General features: G+C 36.4%; 1 protein-coding gene across 6 annotated transcripts in view; it reads right to left on the bottom strand.

Annotated features, from left to right (window-relative positions):
• Nucleotides 1-22,397, bottom strand: part of cltcl1 (clathrin, heavy chain-like 1) — a 76,827-nt gene that overhangs the window by 52,763 nt on the left and 1,667 nt on the right. For 4 of the 6 annotated variants that reach the window (XM_039771530.1, XM_039771525.1, XM_039771527.1 and 1 more), the window contains exons 2-6: nucleotides 15,361-15,568; nucleotides 14,863-14,865; nucleotides 5,004-5,272; nucleotides 978-1,139; nucleotides 15-128 (exon numbers count right to left, since the gene is read on the bottom strand). In XM_039771530.1, the coding sequence (XP_039627464.1) occupies nucleotides 15-128; nucleotides 978-1,139; nucleotides 5,004-5,272; nucleotides 14,863-14,865; nucleotides 15,361-15,568 (756 nt within the window). The remainder of the gene's footprint in view (nucleotides 1-14; nucleotides 129-977; nucleotides 1,140-5,003; nucleotides 5,273-14,862; nucleotides 14,866-15,360; nucleotides 15,569-22,397) is intronic. The other 2 variants (XM_039771526.1, XM_039771529.1) reach the window with 1 other exon arrangement.

Raw genomic sequence — 22,397 nt, 5'->3', positions numbered from 1 at the left:
GAAAATAAACTTACCTGCATTGCAACTGGAAAGTCAGTCTGTGCCTCAGGGGGAAAAAAAACATCCACTGCTTTTTTAGTAAAAGGTTGGTTTCCAGCTGCAGGCTGTCCTACCTCAATAATGTGAAGCTATAACAGAACAATAAGGTAGAATGAATTCCTACCAGCTATGCATTTTATGCGTTTCTTTAGTTAGCTTGTGACTTTAGGAGTGAGGCATGCTGTAAATTCTGCATTGCTAAAAACAATATACAATATTGGAGAAATAATTAATCTAAAAGAAGAAGCAAGTTATTAAACACAGTAAGTTCTAAGTCACAAATATTTAACTTAAGTTTTCACTTTTCCACTATGACTGAACAGTTATGGTCTGCTCTTTGTAAGAAACACTGTAAGAAGCGTAAAAGAAAAGCATACAATTAAGTAACATTTTTTGAAATGCTTCTATTTATTATCTGCCACAGTACCATCCATGAACAGCATCATGCCATTTCGGAATGCATAAACCATGGTGAAATTCAAATATTCAACCACTACCTTTCATAACAACAATGATGAGAACCTATGTTGATTTGACATGTTATCATTAAATACATTGATTGTTGTTAAAAAAAAATTTAATGATCTTAAGGTACCGGTTTCCCAACAGAAATCCATTAAAGGTAAAACCACATCTAACATACGTTAAATAACAACTGAAGCTTTCCTTTAGTGGTAATAGTCCCCTGACTACTGTAGTTCTTGTAAACAGGGTCATCCCAATTTATTTTAATTTCAGTAGCTCAAAACTTCTAAATAGTTTAGTTTTAAAAACAATGTGCTGACTTCAACATGGCTGCGTTATCTGGAAATGATGATAGTAGAGGATTATATGTGATCCAACATCTTATGAGGATAGAAAACAATGGATAAAGGCAAGTAAACTGAGCTGCACTAGAACTGTGCATTATTTTTAAAGCATTAACATTTAAAAATTACCTTGCCACCAGCCTGGCTTCTGACAGCAAAGCAGAAGAGAGTTGATGTTTTTGCATTTCCTTCTAACTTAAATTCTGCAAAGGCAGCTGCATGACCTTCTATTGGTTGGGAAACTTTTCTGTCCACAGAATACAGCTGCATAGCACCAACTACACGGTTTTGCTGAGAGAAGAGAAAAACATTAAAATGGTTACAAAAATAAAAATGTCAAAAAAGTTTTTTAAAAAATATAATTATTCTGATAAAAGATTGGAAGCACCATCATGTCCTACTGGAACAGTGTAACTGCATTATCCATTATTAGTACAATGCATGTACAATTTGCTAATGTTTAAATAAATTAAAAAAACAAAAATGTAACATCAAATAACCCATCCATCCATCCATCCATTTTCTAACCCGCTGAATCCGAATACAGGGTCACGGGGGTCTGCCGGAGCCAATCCCAGCCAACACAGGGCACAAGGCAGGAACCAATCCCGGGCAGGGTGCCAACCCACCGCAGGACACACACAAACACACCCACACACCAAGCACACACTAGGGCCAATTTAGAATCGCCAATCCACCTAACCTGCATGTCTTTGGATTGTGGGAGGAAACCGGAGCGCCGGAGGAAACCCACGCAGACACGGGGAGAACATGCAAACTCCACGCAGGGAGGACCCGGGAAGCGAACCCGGATCTCCTAACTGCGAGGCAGCAGCGCTACCACTGCGCCACCGTGCCGCCCACATCAAATAACATTTTATATAAATCTATAGAATAAAATAAATATAAAAAAGAAGCCTGCAAGAATTTCTGATAAGAAACAATATAAAAATATAGAGATTCTCAGATATCCTTAAAGGATAAGTTTGGTATTTTCCAAGTTGAAGCTATTTGTTCACTATGTATTTGCCACGCAAAATTGAGTTCTAAAGTTAAGTGCTTTCTATAAAATTTAAAAAATATCTTGCTCTTCCAGTTGCTTTACAATTAAGGTTAACTGGGCATGGGGCTCACCAGAAAATAAGAACTTAAAACCTTATCAAACATGACCAAGACAGTTAAGTATTGAACCATGTCTTGAGACTACATGCACACTGTAAAATAGTTTATATATGTCACTTTTGAACAAAAAAAAAAAAAAAACACTTCTGCAGCAACCCTCTGGGGCATGAATTCCTTTTGGAAGACCAAATCACAGCTAATTTTCTGCGACATGTAGTTGGTTTTGTTTTGAATGACTTCTGTATTTTTGTGAGAACACACACAACCAAATAGAAAATGTATCCTTACCATAATAAAAGTGACATCAGAAATATGTGTTAAAATGATTATGTTTTTTGTTATCACAAACATGCACAGGAAAAAATGGAAAGCATGTCTTCTTAAAACGAAACTTTTAATGCTTCATGTTTAAGTTTTTAGGCTTTTATTTTCCAGTGGTGCACCATTAGCCTCAATTGTAAAATGTCAGTGAGGGCAACATATTTTTTTAAAATATTGTAGAAAACATCTAGCTTCAGAACACAATTTTGCATAGCAAATGCATATGTATCATGTTTGTGAAGAAACAACTTTGACTTGAAAAATGCACGAGTTTCAGATATCTGAAAAGCAAACGCATTTCAATATATCTTGAAATCACATAAAGTGCACACAAACCTCCCCAAAATTACAGCCAACCTACATTATGAAAATTCACATATATAAAGAAGATCTTTCATATTACTTTATATTATTTGTCTTTTGAGCCACAACGTAGCAGACTCTTTTCCTATGTAGTTCCTATTTGGTGGAATGGACTGCCCACTTCCATCTGCTGACTCCTTCAATATATTTAAGAGGCAATTGAAGACCCATTTGTTCTGTGAATAACTGTCAAATTGATGAAGAAAAAGAAAAAAAAAAAAAACTTTCCTCTGCGATATTTCACACTCTTGGTTAATTTGTTTAAGTTGAATTGCTTTAGTGATTGTAATTTACCTTTTACTTGCAGCAATCAACTTTTGTTACCCATCCTATTACGCTTGCTGAAAAAACAGGCCCTAGCCTAATGTTACTCAATTGTTTACCTCTTTTGTACGTCACTTTGGTTAAAAGTATCTACTAAGCAAATAAATATAAATGGATTTTCACAGACATGTAGACCAAGTTTACACTGATAGCCCTAACACCCTTATTATCTTTGCATTTGTTCCAAGTACACCTCACTGCAGCATGCAAAACTGAGCTTGGTTGGTGTCTGGGATGGGGTTACAAGAGGGTGGCGCACAATCCCAGTCTCGCTCAGTCTCACAGCTGATGCTGCACTCAGAAGCTGTCTTCACAGCAGCCTGCTGAATGGGCTGCAGCGGGACCCACAGGCTTCACAGAAGTGTACTTGTGTGTTCAAGTGTTACGGTTCACTCAATTTGTTACATGTGTTGCTCACATTTCTAATGTGAATTACCCTGAGCATTATGGCTCCACAAAAGATTGCAAAGAATAGTTGGAAAGGCCTGAAAAAGATCCAACGACCATTACTTTGAATGTGTAACTTAAGATATGAAGTCCAGTGAACAGGTTTAATATACAGTACTGCATAAAGGGCAATGTCTGTCATTAGGCTTTGTTTTGAGGACTGATGTTATTGCATAACTAATTCTATATATTTGGTTTAATTTGGGGGGGAAAAAAAAAGAAGGGTCACTATTTGGGGCCAGGGAACAATTAGAAATGCTTTCCATTTACATTACAAAAGGGTTTTTCAGAAGGGGATTATAGCTTTGTAAAGCAAGGGATACCTGTATTTTAAAATAACTAATACATATTAAAATATAATGCATTCAAGGAAACTAAGCACATCTTTAAATAAGCACAGACCAGTTACAAATGAAATTTTTATGGAAAAGTTGTATGCAAAACTAGAATATCTCTTTGGAGAGAGAGAGAAAAAAAAAACCCCACCCTAATTTCCTCCAAGAAAAGTTTCAGGACAGTTTGCAATTCATATTTCACTATCCTCCCAATTATGTCATGCCAGAAAAGTACAGCAAACTCTATATGTATATACACACACTTATACATAAAGTGCATATATACACGCATATATACATGTTCACTAAAAGTAAAAGCAACAGGAGTGGTTTGTGACACTTAAGAAGCAACAGCTTGGCAAACTGTTATAGGTTCTTTTTCGGCCCATTTTATATTGTACTTTGTCATTAAAATATTTCTAAAACCATGCATGCACTTAATGTGCAACCTGCTGAGGATGGTGGTACTCCATACTTGTACAGTTTTTATTAGAAACCATATTTACATTATTAGCAGTTAATGCTGTTGTATGCCATTGTATTTAATTGAATTTAGAACCACATACTTGTATAAAATGGAAAAAAGACCATGCATCAACATAACACAATGCTTTAAAATTCATCTAAATACTAAAATATTCTCTTCAAGATGCCAATTGTGTTTATATTGTGGTAGAAGATGGGGTGTTATGCCCATCTATACAGCAATACTTTACAAATAAAGTAACCCCATATATAAAGCACTAGCTGCATACCTGGACTACGCCCAGCACACTACCGTATTGATTTACAATTTGTCCACCCGTGAAAATTAAGGATAAAAGATAAGTAAGAATGTATGGTTATCTTTGACTAAATACACTGGATTTTATATTTTCTATTTAACAGGACTAAAAAAAATTTTTAAATTCTAAAGAAAAACACTAAATTAAAAATACATAGTGAAAATATCATCAGCAGAATGTAAACCTATATTTTACCATGCACATCGACTGTTCATTACTTGTGTATAGGAAGATTTAATTGCAAAATACATTGGCACCAATTTGAGAGAAACTCATTAAGATGCAACAATACATCTGCATGCCTTAGCCTGAAAAATTAGTTACCAGTTATGGTTCCACTGAAAACCCGAGGAACTTGTGAATAAAGTTTTCGTCTTTCTAATCTTAATACAAAAACATTGGCTTGGTCCTGGTTTTTGGACATTATTTAAAATAAACACCCAAAGAGAATTTCTCACCTGAGCAGAGATTCCAATCAGTAACAACCACTTCTGCTGTTCATCTGTCCGGTAGTTGATGATCTGGCAACCAGCTAGACTGGCATGTCTATCAAACACCTTCAGAGGCTGGGAATCTCCTTCCATGCTCCAGTGGTAAACAGCTGTTTCAGTCACCAAGGCAACAGTGTTCACAGAGATCCATTTCCAGAATGTAACATCCTCAGTCATGGTGTGAGCTTTCATTTTGCTTTTCATCTCAATGTTAAATATCTGCAGAGTCTTAGCAGCTGTAGTGTAAAAGATTGTAATATTATTTGAAAAGGAAAGGTAGCCTGTAAACATATTTTTGCTTAAACCTGCTCCAACTATAAAAATAATTTCCTTTAAAGAAATTACCAATGCATCTCAGTCCACTAAATGAAACTTAGTGTAGAAATTAATGGAAATATCCTAAAGTAAATTGGTAAAAAGCAGTTTACATCTAAAACAGAAAATGAAACAAATATTCATAAGTGCTATCTACTGTGCCATAAATCAGGTATTTAATGTTGTATTTTGGTGGTAAATAAAAGAATGTAATGAAAGTAAACATGTTATTATTAGGAAACTGTATTGGATTGAAGTCAACACTCTGATCTCTTGAATTCCCAGATTTCTTTCCTAAATATGTTCTTTGTTATAGCCACCGTACATATAGAATCTCTGAAATATAAGAACTGCATGCACAGACTTCACCAAATCAAACTTACTTTAAGTAATTTAAAATTATATGCCATCTGCAGTATTTCCCGCATTGATGATTGTATCTCTCTACTGGCAGGTGCTCCTTCTAACTTTCAAAATTCTGCTACAAGAGTCCTTACACAGACCAGCAGCAGCGAACACATAATACACATCCTGCTTTGCCTTGACTTACTCCGTGTCTTACAGGGTTGAATTTAAAATTCTACTAAATAACCTACAAAGCTTTAAATGGCCTTGCACCAGACTACATCAATGACTTTTTCCATCACTATGCTCCTGATCACCCACTAAGCTCCTCTGATTTGGGCAATCTTGTTGTGCCCCACATCAACAATAAACTTATGAGTTTATAATTATAAAAATTAAAATTAATGAAAAATCTAGTTGAAGGAACCACAGTGTCATGAGCCACATATATCTGAAAACCAACATTCATACGTATATTAAAAATACATACATCTACATGCAGACAGACACACTACAAAACTTCACACCCAGCTATACAGTGGCTTATATTAATTAGCACATGTCAGCGATGGACATGTATTCCAGTTAACAGTTTTCATTAAACATCCTAATTGTTAAGAGTGCAATCGATTTCTTATACATAGACACTTGTATTCAACATTGCAAAAACCTGTTTAGTGTCACAGAGCTAAAATTACACTTTCAATGAGGTGGGTGTGTGGGGTCACTGAGGATTTGATGGGGGTTGTTAAGAACCAGAGACTCCTAGAGCTGTTGCACTGATTTTTATCCCACCCCAATGACCCTACTCACTGCTGGATTTTGACTTTCTCTTGGACACACATGTTGCCAAAGATGCAGGTACAAATAAAATAAAGAATGCTCTGCAGAACAGATAAATCACACTAATATCATCAATTTATACAAGAAAAACAGCCTTTTCTGGAATTTTGCTCTTTCAGGTAATCAATTTGACCAAATCAGCATGATGTCAGGTTTTGTAAAAATCTGTGACATCAGGGTCCAAAAGTGTGATGATTTGACATGGCATTATCCTTTCATTGAATCTCAACTGGTTATCAATCTCAACCTCTAAATATTCGTAGGATATAACTCATTCCACTAGTTCTCCATTTATTTCCATACATGGGACCTTTTTCTCTATTTTCCTAAAATCAATGGCCATCTCTTTAGTTGTCCTTGCATTTATTACAAGGCAGTTTTTAGTACATTTGGTAAAGTCTTCTACATCAACCAACATTAAAAAAAAGGACTGTCACAGCTACAAGGAAGGATTATATTTTGCAAATAAAAATCAAAAAATCAAAATATGAACTTGGGCACTTATAACCAACATAATTCTTGGCAGTCCATTAAATCCAGTACTAACTGCTGCCATTTTTTTAAGAAGCATGAAGACAGTTGCTTTACCCCCAATATGGATCTTTATAGTCGGGGAAGATTCTGCCAAGTTCACATCACAGATTTCTGCAGTCAAATAAGTCAGGGATAGAAATTTATCCCAGTAGATGCGAAATATGTTAAAGAAAAAAAAAAAAAGAAATAAAAAAGTTGCGAATTCAATACCAACAGTGACCATCTTTGTCTAGTATCATCAGCTCATTTATAAAAATACCAGTATCACATTTACACAATTTACTCTTTATAAACCACAGTCATCTTGTAAACGTTCATATGTGAATATGCCACAAACCCCGCCCAGTTGCCGTACTGAAACCACCATATATGGACCATGCTAATTAACCCTCCATATACAGTATATGCAGTCTCAATGCTGCAGACCTGCAGTGACTGATACATCTTCCTCCAAACTGACACTTCCAGACACTGGCTAATGGTGAGCTTCACAACCAAGCATGCATGATACTATAGTGCCCCATCTCTAAATTTTGAGGGTTGGGAAAAGATGCAGCACACCAATGTCTGAATGGGTAGCCACTGTCGCCTGCCACATGTAATGACATGATTGCTGTTACAATAAATACTACAGGCATATGAAAAACCAAGAGTTCAGCCAGTTACTTTCCAACAAGCCAGCCTTCATGTACAGCACCAGCAGCAAGTCACATGCAAACACAAACTTGCCTCAAAAAAAAAAAAAAAAACCCTGAATCAACCTTGACATTTGTCAGTCTTACCTTGGCAATACAAATTACTTTATATTATATTAATGAAATGTAACTGTCTGTGGTTAACAAAATCAGCTTCTTTCTTGCTAGGTGCTCTTATTGAAATATGAGTGTAGTCCAAATGGTCTGATTACATTGGGAATACCGGACACTGCTGCAAATGACCTTTTTATGCTGGTCTGTACACCCACACTATACTGTAACTGAATGTTGCTGTAGCACCTCGCCGGTCATTTAGGACTTCCAGCAGAGAAGGACTGACTGAGCCAAAGCTTGACTGAGATGTTCCTGACCTGTCAACTTAGTTCCCTCTGGTAGTTGTCTGTTAACAGAAAGCCGACCATTGTTAAAACCTAGATATGAACAGACAAAGCCTGAATTCAGGGGCTCTCTCATTCTAATTTCAGGCACATAGTTCAGAGAGAATGCCTTTTGGGAACCTAAATTGGCTCATAAGCCAATCATCATTATGGGAAGGAAAAAAAAAATCCGGCCACTCCCTGAAAACTCTTTCTTGTTTTATCTGACCATCTGCATAATTTTCAAGTAGCACCAAACAAGCCATGTTGTTTCAAACCGTTAGGTTATGAATAGACTATAGGGCAATATATTTATAGCTTTCTTAGAGAGTGAATCACACCAGTGTTTTTCTTTATGTAATTATTCACAAGTGATTGCATTGACGTCTAATCCTCATAAGTGACAACAGGTGGGATTTTTTTTTTCTGCACAAATACATAGCATTGACCATCTTAAAAGAAAACAAAAAAGAGAGCCTGTACATCAAATTCATTACTTTTAAGGTTTAGTATGTTTGTCACATCAACTCAAATTATAACAGTTCAGTGACATTATTATGCATATAGGTCGACACTTAGCTGATGCATTTCCCTGCTTTATCAAGGGTGTACTCATTTCCCAATTTCTCCATAATATTGCATTATAAATGGCTCAGAGTTGCTGTAGATATACACTAGTTCTCTCTTCAAGTTTTATTTCAATAATCTTGATTTTTTGCAAGGAAAGTTGCGTGTGCACATTTTGAGCTTCTTTTTTTGAGAATTCAAGTTTTATAAATCTGGCCCCTGCCCTGTGTGATCTAAAACTCCTCCTGAAACCAAAACGTTACCTCCATGGGAAATGTTATACCGATAATGAAAACTTCAAGTCAGTTACAGAACAGTGTATGCACAAGAATGGAAGACGTTTTGAGTGTTATGGAATAGCTTTGTATACATTATAACAAGTGTATATTCTTAGGAGAATATGATGAAAAACAAAACTAACTTGGTTTTATTGGTATTTCACTTAATATGTCAAGGTCAAAACTTCTCATTCGCCCCTTGTGTATTTATATATACAAGTACATACATATATCTAGTATAATTCATACACATATATACAGATGCGTTTTATGTCAGCTATGAATGTGGCGCACAAAAAGAAACTTCAGTATCAGTGTGAACAGCACACAAGACATCAAAATAATGCACTGTACCTAGCACACAATAAAACAGATACCAATCTATTAATGTGCATCCAAGAGAACACACATCATCCAATTACTGTATGTAGGTATCGATACACACAAACTCCCATATGCACAAAGTACACTACACTTGTTTCACAACTGGCATTTTGTATTTCTGTAACAAGTACTGTAAATGCACGACATCATTTAATGCACATTGTTAGTATCTCCAAATACTGAGGAGAATGCCATGTGCACACATTGTTCATGGAAACAAGAATAGTGTCACCATCACAAACGTATTTCAAGAAATTACATTTTGTGCAAATCTTGACAGTTCCCTTACCTATCATGTGTCACTATAGTTGAGTCATTACTGTTTGATTTCTTGCAGCTTTGATTTCTTGCAGCTGGATATCTGCATTCTTGAAAATGTATTCCACACATACCACATTAATTTGTGGAAAAGTGTAACACATGCTTCTTAAACCAAGTGAATAGTTTCTGAAGAGATTAAACTGAGGTTTACAAGTATATGTTTATACATACAGTAGATCATAAGGAAAGGTCTCCGAGGATACTCGGATGCTAGGAACTTGATTTACTTGTTATTAATATTTGTGGGTTTTGTTTTGGTACTGATATTCTGGTGGAAACTCATTTCTGGCTTTTGTAAAGCCAGTAGTTTAAAGCAAAAGCCGGCTTAATCTAAGGCCTGCAACGTTATTTTGCAGGTTAGTGAACAGTGCTGAAGGGGTGTGTTCTGGACTTTCAATTCCAGCAAACTATTTTTTTTGCTTTGTTGATAAGTCCTGACAGCATGCTAACTTCACGTTCATTAGAGTATGTGGGACACCAGACAGCTCACAAGCTGTACAAACTACTGAATCCCAAGCTCATCAATATACTATTTCTATTAGTAAACAAAAATGTATTGAGAGTTCAAACTAATTCTAACACACACAATGCATAAAATAAAAACCTTCTCCACAAAATGTATCCTGCATTATTTTTAGTGGCTGTCTTTTTTTTAAATAATTAAGAGTTAATAGTTGATCAAAGGTTTTGAATGTTGTACATAATGAAGCATGATCAAATTTTATTGATAATGTCACTCATCGCTATTGTTATTTTTAATTTTTGCTGAACAAACATAAATTCTGCAGGTTTGGGGAACAGTTCTGTACAAAAGCATGTAATAACAACCAGAATGGCCCAATGACAAAGACAAATGAATCAGTTATTTGTCTGGCTTTCATACTGTAAACAGGTATCTAAAAATGAGAACTGTTTAAATTTACTGAAATTAAAGTAACAACAAGACATTCTACACACTTACCCGGATGGGCCGCCTGAAATCAGGACCCAAATGCCTCAGAACCACAGTGGTTCCAATCCCCAACAGACCTGACCCATTGGCTCTCCAGTGGTTTCAACTCTTCTGGGAATGAGGCTCCTGAGGGGCATTCCCCCATCCCCTTCATAATTCAAGCAGCCTTCCTGTGGGTGGCTGCAGCAGAGCTATTCCCGTGAAGAGCAGAAAGGTGTCCTGTGTGCAATTTTGGAGCTGCGTAAAGTTTTTACGGTGGCTGGAGTACCAATCCTGCCACCAACCTCCCAAGTTTTCCCTGCAAGTAAGAGGATCGTTTGCAGGGCTGGATGCAGTATAACTTCACACCCAGGACAGAATTATATTGTTGCGAGACATGCACGCTATCCAGAGACATGAAATGAAGATTGAACTCCTTCAGTACTGCCTCTCTTTGGAGAACCTTTGGGTACTGCTGGTTTGACTTTGTGTTGAACAAGCTGTTGCTCATGGAGTCCAGAATGAGGTACATTACCTGCATTGTGAGAAAACGTCAGTTACAACACTATGGCCATGTGGCCCGATTCCCCGAGGGTGACCCGGCTCACAAAATCCTCATGTTGAGGACCCAAGTGGCTGGACCAGGCTAAGGAGATACCCATGTAACACCTGGCTACAGCAGATAGATGGTCTTTTATGTAGGGTGAGACTGGACCACGTCAACAGTGCATATTACCTAACCTGAATTACAGTGGAAAATATATATTTTTTTTTTAAAGTGGAAGATAAATGTAAAGCTATTTATTTGCAAGTCTTTGTTTTTGGTTTATTCCTAACATATTTCAGGTGTCAATTTTATTTATTTTCACTCTTACATCATAGCTGTGCTTCATAAGACATTTCTGCTCCAATTAAAGCGATGTAAAATTTAATGATGGAAGTATAGCAACTTAATATCACTTGTTGGAGTTGACTATAGAAAATTATGCTGTGCATTTATGAATTAGCAACAAATGAAAAGTGAACTTCAGCAAATACAGTACGAATTTAAACAGCCTTTTGGCGTTCAAAACATCAAAAACATCCAATTTTAACCTCAGATTGTAAGAAGCATGTCAGTAATTTAACCATTATTGCACAAATCACCTAGGTACCTCACATGTATCTGCTCCATAGTCTTAAGCTAAAATCAATTTGTTTTTAGTTATAAAATTACAACTTTCTACTAATTGACTAATGTCATCTTTGAATAGGCAGCATATGAGACACCTCAACCTGCCATATAGTAACCATCCATAGAGCCTGTTCCAGCCCATTTAGACCATCTCTTCTTTTTTTATAAAAAAAAAACCCTTACCTCTATTGAGCAGCCAAACTGGCATGCATTGTGCCACAACTGTCAGAAAAATACATGCCAAGATATGCTGCTGGGACACAGGTAACAAGAAAAGTTAAAGATCTGTACGACTTTGATAGCATCGAATAAAACCTACCCTTCACTTTAAAGATGTTTTTTGCACTTTGATCCTTGTTAGCTATAAACATAATCCCATAGTGATGGTTTGGTACCAGATTTTTCAAGCTCTGAACCAAATGTCATGTGCATAACATTTAAAGAACATTAGATAAACAAAAAATGTAAAATAGCTTCAGTGCAATCATGTTCACTACAAATAAGAAAGAGAGTATAGGCAAAATAGAACACCTTCCTATTGAAACACCAAGAGTGGTTAAAATATAGAAACAATGACAACACAATATTGAATTTAAATTTGCATCTCATTTTTATTTTAAAATGTTTTAGCCAAAAAACAACTACCGTCAATGACCTGCAAAAAATACCAGAAGGATGACCTCTCAATTCAACCTCTCCAAAACTATTGCCATTTTAACTCTCAAAACTGAACCTTTCGTGGATCATTTATTAGAGGAGGAAAAAAAAAAAGAAAGAACCTGAACTTAGCCAGAGACATAATATTGTATTTGAAAATCACTGGTTTAAAAATAAAAACTGAATGATAATATATAGTATAGGGTTATGTGGTATTTCGGTACTGAAAAAGTACTGAAAAACCCCAAATTTAAAATGGTACAGTATCTGCAATTAGGAATTTTTGGTACCGGAAGTAAACGTAAACTTGCCAGTCACAACCCTCAACCTGACATTCGGTGGAGCAGCCAGGGAATAATGTGCTTAGACGTGTTGGAGATTTCATGAAACCACATGCATCAAAATGATTGAGACTTCACAAGGCACTCCTGGCCACTGCTCTACTGCTTCCACACAAACTTTATGCGCTCAGGAGAGAAGCAATGTGTAGTGCACCAGGGAGGCATGCACTTGTACGCCACACCAGGAAGGCTAGAGTAAGATGAAGGGGTTTTGTACTTATTTAATAATCGCTTCAGGACATTTTCGGTACTGGTACGAGGTCCAAAAGCTGATGTTGATACCAAAGACAACATTTTACCTAGACCCAACACTAATCCTACACTGCTGGTTTTAAATTCATCATCATTGGTACTGTATCTCGAAACATGCAACAGCACAATAGCTAGAAAGCAATACACTAATGAAAACAATCTTCTGAACAAAAGCAACAATTTGTGGAGAGTGCAAGCTTGGGACAGTGGAAAAATATAAACACTGATCCAGCCCAATGAAAAAGCAGTTATGCTTATTAAATGTATAGTTACCACATATTACAACCATGATGTAAGGAACACAGAAAAATGGCAACAGTTCATGGGGTAAGTGCTATACTTCCTCTAACAGTCAATTTTCTACAAATATAGCCTAGTGTCTGCTATGTTAGGCTTTAAAGCACAACACCTTTAATTTGCTCTGGGACCCTGAGTGAGTGAGTCACTTAACCTGCTAGCATTTGAAATCTAGACTTATTCAAACAGCTGTTCAATAATTTAGAAATATTGAGATGTATTTGTAACTGACAGATGCTATACAAAATACAGTTTGTTAATCATTAAATCATTAATTATAAAATAATGAACTAATACAGGTGAGTCAAATCATGTTGGTAATATTTTAAGCCAGTTCCTTACTTTGAAGTTATAAATCTGGCTTGCTTGCCTCAATTTTCTAAAAGTATCTAATTTGTCAGATGCTTTTTACCTTGAGTAACCTGCCATAAAAATGTGGATTTGTACAAATGGTAATAACATCTTCATTAGCCACGATGCTTCTCTTGCAATGCCTTATTTTACAAGGATTCCACTGCACAGAAATGTATTAATTAGTCTTGGCAATGATGTTACAAAGAGGATAATTCAGCAAAATCACAACAGGCAAATTTCAATCTTTCAATGATGCGCAACCCAGTTTTATTTTGCAGGTGTATAGTTAATTTCACCATTTACTTTTCTTATTATTTTATCAGAAATGATCTTGAGATGCAAATTTATTATGAAAGCACAAAGAAAAATCTGTTTAAATACTGCAATTTAAAACTAAACAATAAAAAAACATAACAATTAAATCAATTCAATTGTCATTCAAAATCAGTGGTGGGCAAAATTGGTCCCAGGGCCACAGCTTTTAGATTTTTGCTGAAAAACTTCAAACTGAAAAGACTTCATAGACACAAAAGTAGCAAATAAAACAGTTGCTTATTCTATATCATTTCAGATGTAGGGCTGTATGATTAGACTGAGGCAGACTACTTCTGTGAACCTACAAAGAAGAACTATAACTCTGTACTACCTAAATAATAAAGTTAAGGGAGCCAAAATGCCAATATTAAATTTATCTAAACACTTAAAACCCCTTAATATTCACATTAGTTCCTGCAATAAACAGAAATTAAGTACTTTCTTGGCAGAAAAATTGTTATCAGCCTCAGAATGAACAGCCTGGATGTATTCTGAAGTTAAAAAAAAAAACAGTAGTATGTAACAATAATAAACTTGTTGAACAAGAGACACAAAGAAGACAAGGGACTTTTAAAGAAAAAAAAGTTTATCTTAACTAACTATATCTGCATACATAACTAAAAATAAAGAGACTGATGGCAAAATTAGCAAACTGGGCCTTCCATGATCAAGTTTGCCTATCACTGAAAACAAATCTGTAAAACAGGTGAACTGAGAGATGAATATTTTAAGCCAGCAGATTTATCTCAGCTGGCATTAGCTTTTATGTGAGGGCACTAATATGTCTACACCACAATGAGGGAAGGGATTGAAAAGCAAAAGCTCACAGTAAGGAGTTAGACTCACCATCTGTTAAAGACAAGAATGCATGAAGAAAAGTAAAGAGTCAGTAACAAAAACAAGGAAAGTAAAAGCAGTTTTAACTTGTAAAAAGTGCTATCTGAAATACTGCCTGGGCATGTAAAATAAATAAATAAATAAATAAATAAAACAAATAAATAAAAACTAATTACTCTGAAGAACAAGGGAGCTTAATAAAAATCCATCACAACAGCATTGAAAACCAAGCAAGTTATTGAATCCCAGAATTCTTATTTGTTTAATTTTGATCTTTATCATTTAGACCAATATTGTAAAGCTGGCCCTTTAGATCAGTATAAAATTAAACTGCTACCTATACTATATTAATTAACATTATTTAATAAAAATTGTTGAATAAAATGCAAAAGCTTGACTGATACAATAAAGAAATTACTAAATCAAAGTTCAGAAAAAAACATGCCTCTTATAAATGATACTGTATCACTTTTGAGCACCATATAAGAATGCAAAGTTTAAGTTTACCTTTCAAAGCAATGACTTTACTGGCAGGGTTCATGATAGCACTATCAGCAGAGATTGGTCGTCTAATTGGATTTGTTGGATCATTCATGTCAATAATAACAACCTGAGCTTGATCTCCCACTTTCTCACGTATGCAGATGAATTTATCAGATTCCATTGTCAGGTAGCTGAATCCAATGTTGGCTGGGTTTATTCCTAGATTCTGCAACTAAACACAGTTAAAAGTATAAATACCAAAGCAAAAACTCTCACAAAAATGGTTTGGTCAAAACCTTTCTTGGAAGGCGGACCATTTTCACTTGGCATTCAGATCAAGTTTCATGCAGGAACAGTATAACAACACACAGTATGATCTCCCCAACAGGTTAAGTTTCTGAGTTATTCTAGCTTAGCCTTGACCAATCCACTTGCCAATTCTAAATATTCTACCAGCCATTAGAGTCTGCACTTTGCTTAAAAATCTAAATAAATAAAATTTGTCAACTTTCATTGTGAAGCAATATAATCCAATGAAATATGGGATGGCTAGACTGCCAGCAGCATCATATTCAAGTCCAAAGAGACAGCACTTGCAAAAACATAGTGGATGGCGCCATTGGGCCAGCAGCATCATATTCAAGTCCAAAGAGCACTTGCAAAAACATAGTGGATGGTGCCATTTATGCATTCAGAAATAATAGGTACAAATGCAAAGTGAAAGAAGAATTCTGGATGGTGTTAAGCTCTGACAATCATAACTGACTGGAACATAACTAATGTAGTAGTATGTAGAGCCTGCTGAAGTATATTTAGCTCAGTTTTACTTTGAATGTTTGAATACACATATAATAGTCATCCTGAATATGTTGCTGCATCCATTTAACAATTTTTTAATCTCACTTGTTTAATTCAGGATCAGTTGAGGTTATAGTCAGTCTCAGGAGCACTGGACAAAGGCCAGGAATCAACCCTGCACATAATGCCAGTCTATAACATGGTAGAGTCATGGACACTATGATATTCATCCATTGGTCCACTATCCGACCCGCTATATCCTAACTACAGGATCACGGGGGTCTGCTGGAGCCAATTCCAGCCAACACAGGACACAAGGCAGGAAACAAACCCTGGGCAGGGTGCTAGCCCACCACAGCACTATGATATTATATTATGAAATTCCAATAGCAGTCGTGGCCTTTGTGGCAAATCACTGATCTTTATCCTACCGTGCCTTCAACACCAAACATCATCATTTCTAGATTTAGTTGTTCACTGTTTAAGTGTATACTTGTAAAGACTCTGGCTCCCTGCAATCATGTTCATTTGAACTATTCCAAATCCAAAACTAAACACTCAACACAGCCGTCCTTCTCAGTTCCCAGTACAGACCAGAGTTGCCATTGAGCCATGCACTACGACTCCTCTCAATGATATCCAGGGTGCCCTGCGAGATGAAACACCTCCTTCTGGGAACACCGGTAACACCAACACAACCCTCAGCAACCTTCAGTGTCTTGTCACAGAAGGTCTCCCACACCACATTAGGATCGGCAGTTGTACCCAAATCTGAAAGTTCCTCACAAAAACTACGTACAAACTCAATAGAAACAGCCTGGTCTTGAAGTTTGGCCAAGTCCAGGCTCATTTTCCTAGTAGGTGGTAACCTACTGGACCTAAGGTGGATCCTAAGAGTAGCAACAAAAAGTCTGTGGTCAGAATTCACAAACTGGGCACTTTTGTACACCCTGCAGTTTTGCAAGAGCCTCCAGCGTCTGCCAACGAAGATGTGATCGATCTCCTTCACCACACCGCCAGTATTGGAGTACCAAGTCCAACGATGTCGAACATAGCAAGTCAGCTATTGTAAACCTTTAATTTCTCTTTCAGGGTCTTCTCAAACCTTACCAGGAAATATTAACTCCAAATTAAAGTTTTCAAAAATTATTATCCAATTCAAATTTAAGAACTATTCCCATAAGCTCCTTTTCCAATGCACAACAGGCAGTGAAGGGACTTGTGAAGCTTAACTGAAATTAAGCCAAAATTGATCAGGCTTAACTAACCAGACCACCCTGAAGTATTACTATTTTAAATATGACTGCTAGAAAATTACAGTTCACCCATTTGTATATTTAACAGGGTTGGACATGCACTCTGTTCAATAATATGGTGCTGTACACTTTGTATAACATATAGAAAGAAAGACATGCAGCACTGAAAATCCTTTTAGCCTAAATTTTTTCCCTACTCTTGTACAACTTCTAGAATCCCCTTTCCTTAAACTCTGTTTCCCACAGACAGTCATTAATGAATGTTATCAGCTGAAGAAATATCATTCTTACAATTGTGAATTAACAAATAACCACTACATTCCTAAAACAGTTAATCAACATCTCGGGCTGTGCATCTTAAAGAGGGTGCTGGGATGGAATTTTTCATTAGTGGACCAGCCCTTTTCCTGCTGAAAAGCACAGATTCTGAAAATTAGTCAATCAAACAGGAATGTGCCATATACTGAGCCAAGCCGACATTTCTTCTTAGACAACAGTAACTGATGTGTCATCACTTAAATTATTGAACTTGCCCATTCCAAGAATTAAAACAAATCTTGACTCCAGACACAGGGTACTCTCATTTAATTTTTATTAAGCTTCTAATAGAAATGCTTACAATGAAGCTATTAAAGGAGTACAGCATGTGTTAAAGTGAGGCATGATTCCATTGAAGAGGAATCACAATCAATGAGCAAGTCTTTTACTGCCTATTAATACCTTTGTTTGCAAAGCCTACAATTTTATAGTCCACTATGTAAGGCTTAATTCTCTGTTTTTTGTTTCTTTATTTGAATTTTCAGCCTTCATTATTTGTCCACTGTCACTTATCCAATAGATCTTGGATAGTGGAAAGGTATTATTGTATACATTTATACATTATGACCATCAATAAATCCTCTTCAGCTTATAATATTAGTGTAGATTTATTATATTAACAGAAATTTGAAAAACTACTAAATTTAAGCTATGTTTATAGTATTTGCAGTAATGAAAGCACATTTACTCAACATTCATATGCACACAATAGGTTTATATGAAAATACCAAAAATCTTTGGCTCCAGTCTTCAATATAAAGCAGTGATCATTTCATATTACTAGCTTTTGAATTTAAAGTTTTAAAGTCCTAGGGGGCTCTGCCCCCCTGCCTGCTTCGCTCGCCCACCCCCGGGTTTGGTTAACCGAATATACAATTTAAAGAGATTGTTATTTTCATTTCATTCTTTTATTTCTTGATAATTGCTAGTAGTAAAGCTGTACTGAATGATTTATTCCCCCTCCCCCCGAAAGCCACTTCACATCTCTGCCACTCGCGCTGTGAAGAGGTGGGCCGAACGCACGCCACGGAGATGCAGTTGTTCCTCCGAAACCCCCTCTTAAACGGTGATACATTGGGAAACAAATACATTTTTTTTTACCTCTTCTTTGCTCAAGCAGCTAATGGCTGCCATGCTGCGTGATCTGCATGTTGTGCTGCGCTTCGAACATTTAAAAGCCTGTACAGCAGCTTTCCCTTTGTCTCACGGGGCATTAAAGCTTCTCACAGAAGGTCACATCTCGTCTCCTTCCAAAGTAACTTTTCATCCATTCTGAATTCAAGTCTGAAGTATGCAGCATCTCTATAATATATATATATATAATCCAATGACTGTCTGTCTGCACAAGAAAACTACTTAATGGGTTCAAATCAGGTCTTTTTTCTATAATTTGCTTGAACATTCCAGTTGATTTTGTGACTTATGTCATCACGCCAAGTATTATAGTCCACATGAAGGAGCGATTTATTCATGCCAATCCAAGACAGAGGCTGCAGGCCAAGGGAAGGGGGAAGCGTGACATCAGGAGTGGGGAGCCAGGCAGAGCTATCCTCGCTCTGCACCCAGCCTCCGTTTGAAACAGTCTACCTCAGGCCACGTTTTAGAGTGTACCTTGCCTTTGCTTAGCTAGTGATACCTATTTGTTTATTGATTTTTAAAGTTTGTCCTGTTTCACAACTACGCAGGCAGAGCCGTGAGGGACAGTTAGTTGTTTTATATTAAATCTAGTCTTATTTGTACCCTCCAGGACCGGACTTTTCATATGTGTGATCAGCATTGGATCCAGACATGATACAGAAACCTGTCACTCCTGTTATATACACATATTTATTATTTTCTTGCTTTGTGTGAAATTCTTCTGTAAGAGTTATTTCTGTTTCTGTGACTAATTAATCAAATTGATCAAGTTTACACAGTGCTTTCACATACATTTACACACATACATGTAGACACACAAAAAACAAATATACTGTGCAATATATACACCATCCTTGATAACAGAACCAATAACATTCATGTACGAGTCCTGTGATGGTCTGGTTCCTACCTTGTTATGACCCTGAATTGGATTAAGGAGGTTTGACAGTATCGTCATCAGTATCATGTATCTAAATGATGAAAAAAGTCCATCATGCATTTTCAAAATACAAACTAGAAACTTTGCATGATTTAAATGCAATTCACTAATTAGTTACAATTTTAATATGCTTCTGAAAGAATCTAACTTATCCTTCACTGTTTAGAAATCAAACTTAAACTTAAAACCACACAGAAATAAATCCAATCTACAGTAAGTTGCTTGTTGACATTTTCCTCTTTACAATGAACCAAAAAGACCAAACATAGTGTTAGGAGCTAAAAAGAAAATCTTCTTTGTCTTGCTTATTTCTAACAAAAGAAAAACAGAGATAAATCACAAGGTCTTTTATATATCCATAAAGAAATTACTGGAAAAGGAAATGTCTACTTACACAAGGATTTTGGTAGTCTGGATAAAAGAAGATTTTGTCCTTAAAAGACACAGATACTGCCGCTCTCAAGGACTGGCCTTTGACAGACTTGCTGCAACTTCACGACGTCTAAAGTATCTAATGAATGTTACTTCAGCCGCAGAGCATAAATATAATTTTACAACATTCTTATCTTTAAAAACAGTTTTGCAAAATCTTACAGAGGCAGTTTTCTCTTAAGATATTACTTTATAGCTCTACAAGTAGTTTAACAGATTTGGAACAGACACTCCTTGAAACTTAGTTCAATATTCTGTGTCAATGCCTTATAATTACAGAACATAAGACAATACCCATTATTGAGTATTTATATGCTCCTTTAGTATTTTTACCTATTCACTCCGACACTAACTTCTGCCGAAAAGTACAGCAGACTTGATCTTCTTTTACATAAGTTTCCCAGAGTTTAAGGAAGCAGAAGATCAGCATCTAAACTAACTACTGTATTACAGCCCAGACTAACCCAAGACTCTGCACCAAACACCAGAAGGCACAGAGTTCCAGAAGGAGAGACAATCACCTTCATGTTCAATAAAAACAAATGGAGTGATACAGAACAATTGACAGAAATATATCCTGGCAAAGGTTCCAAACCTGAAAAGAGGTCACTCGAACACACACTAAGGCTGGTGTCACACTACACAACTTTTCCAGCCATTTTCAGTAATAGCCTTCACTGACATAATCTCAGCTGGTCATGGACAAGTGCAGCATCTCCCTGACACTCCCAGCAATTTACCCATGGCACCACAAACCACCACAAAAGCAGCCAACATTTTTCATTTTGCCATTAAGTCTTTGGGGTGGGCTCCTGTGTGTGCATGACTGTTGACAACAACTGATAGCTCATACAGAAATCCGCTGAATGTAATGCAGCTTCAAGGAAAAGAAAGAAGAAAAGCCAGAATAAAGGCCTGTAACTCCTATGTCTTGGGTTTGTCATACCACAAAAGAACTGGACAAAGAAAAAGCACAGACTGAATCTCTCCATATCTGAGAAAGACTTGTGCATCCACTGGTTGGCAAAAAAAATCCTGTGATTGTGGTATAATCCAATGCCCTCAAGGTAATGATATCCAGCCACTGCAACTGCAAAGCCTGACACACTCTGCAACTCGAAGTTAGTATGTCATTGGCAACAGTAAGAAAAGGCCCTGTGACTGCCATATCATTTGGTATAAACTTGAATGTATGTCACAGATTTAATATTCAATAATTAACTGACTTTTTGAAAGGCTCAATACACTGCTAGGTATCTGTCTAAAGCATTTTTCAGATCACTATTCAACACACTCACACAGCATTTGCTGGAACAGCCTATTAACTACTTTTGGTTGCATTGCTTCAGTTTTCGTTAATGAAGCAGGGAACCTTTCAACAAATGAGAAACAGTAGCCCTTTCTTTTGCCAAATGCAAGCAGCTCTATGAACCTCTACTGCAGCATGGCTCCAAACATCTTTCAAAATAAAGTGCCAGATGGTGCATAGCTCTTTAACATTTACACTAAAGACCAATTTATACCGATTGTGGATCCATCTTTATTGCTCATGGTTATGCTTCTCTGGGGCTGTCAGAAACTAGAACACAATGTCCATACCACTCTCCTTTGTGTATGACTTGCAGAACATTTGCCAAAATATAGGTTTGATTAATGTGGTAAATTCACTTCTATAATGGCAAGTAAGTTGTATACCATTATTACGTATTAAGCTGGCACCTTTATTGAAAACACCTTATAAAAACATATGTATAACACACTTTACTATTAAAAAAGGTACTAAATTTAAAAACAAATTAAGGTATATTCCTTTGTTCCTCAGAGGCATCCGATAGGCAAGATTTAGAGCAATGCAGGAAATTATATTGGAGCACTTTATACTACATGAGACACAAATGTTGCTCTTCCAAAAGCAAGCAGGTGATTTGTTTTCTTTATGCCTAAGGTTCCTGATGAAATTTCTCAGTATGGCTGGTTCCTGCTTTTATTGTGAAAGCCATCTCAACCTAAGAATGCATCGATGAGGCCATGATGATGTCAAATAGTTTCAGTCTATACCACCTCACTGAAAATTCGGCTGCACATAAAGCTTTATTCTCAGCATGATATTTTTATATGACCACTGTAACTGGGCTGCTTCTGTTGTGTGCAATACTTACTTTTCTGCAAAATAAAACAAG

The sequence above is a fragment of the Polypterus senegalus genome, chromosome 12 (assembly GCF_016835505.1).
Source record: "Polypterus senegalus isolate Bchr_013 chromosome 12, ASM1683550v1, whole genome shotgun sequence".
Taxonomy (NCBI): Eukaryota; Metazoa; Chordata; class Cladistia; order Polypteriformes; family Polypteridae; genus Polypterus; species Polypterus senegalus.
The sequence above is the reverse complement of the archived record's forward strand: the minus strand, read 5'-3'. Positions and strand labels throughout refer to the sequence as shown.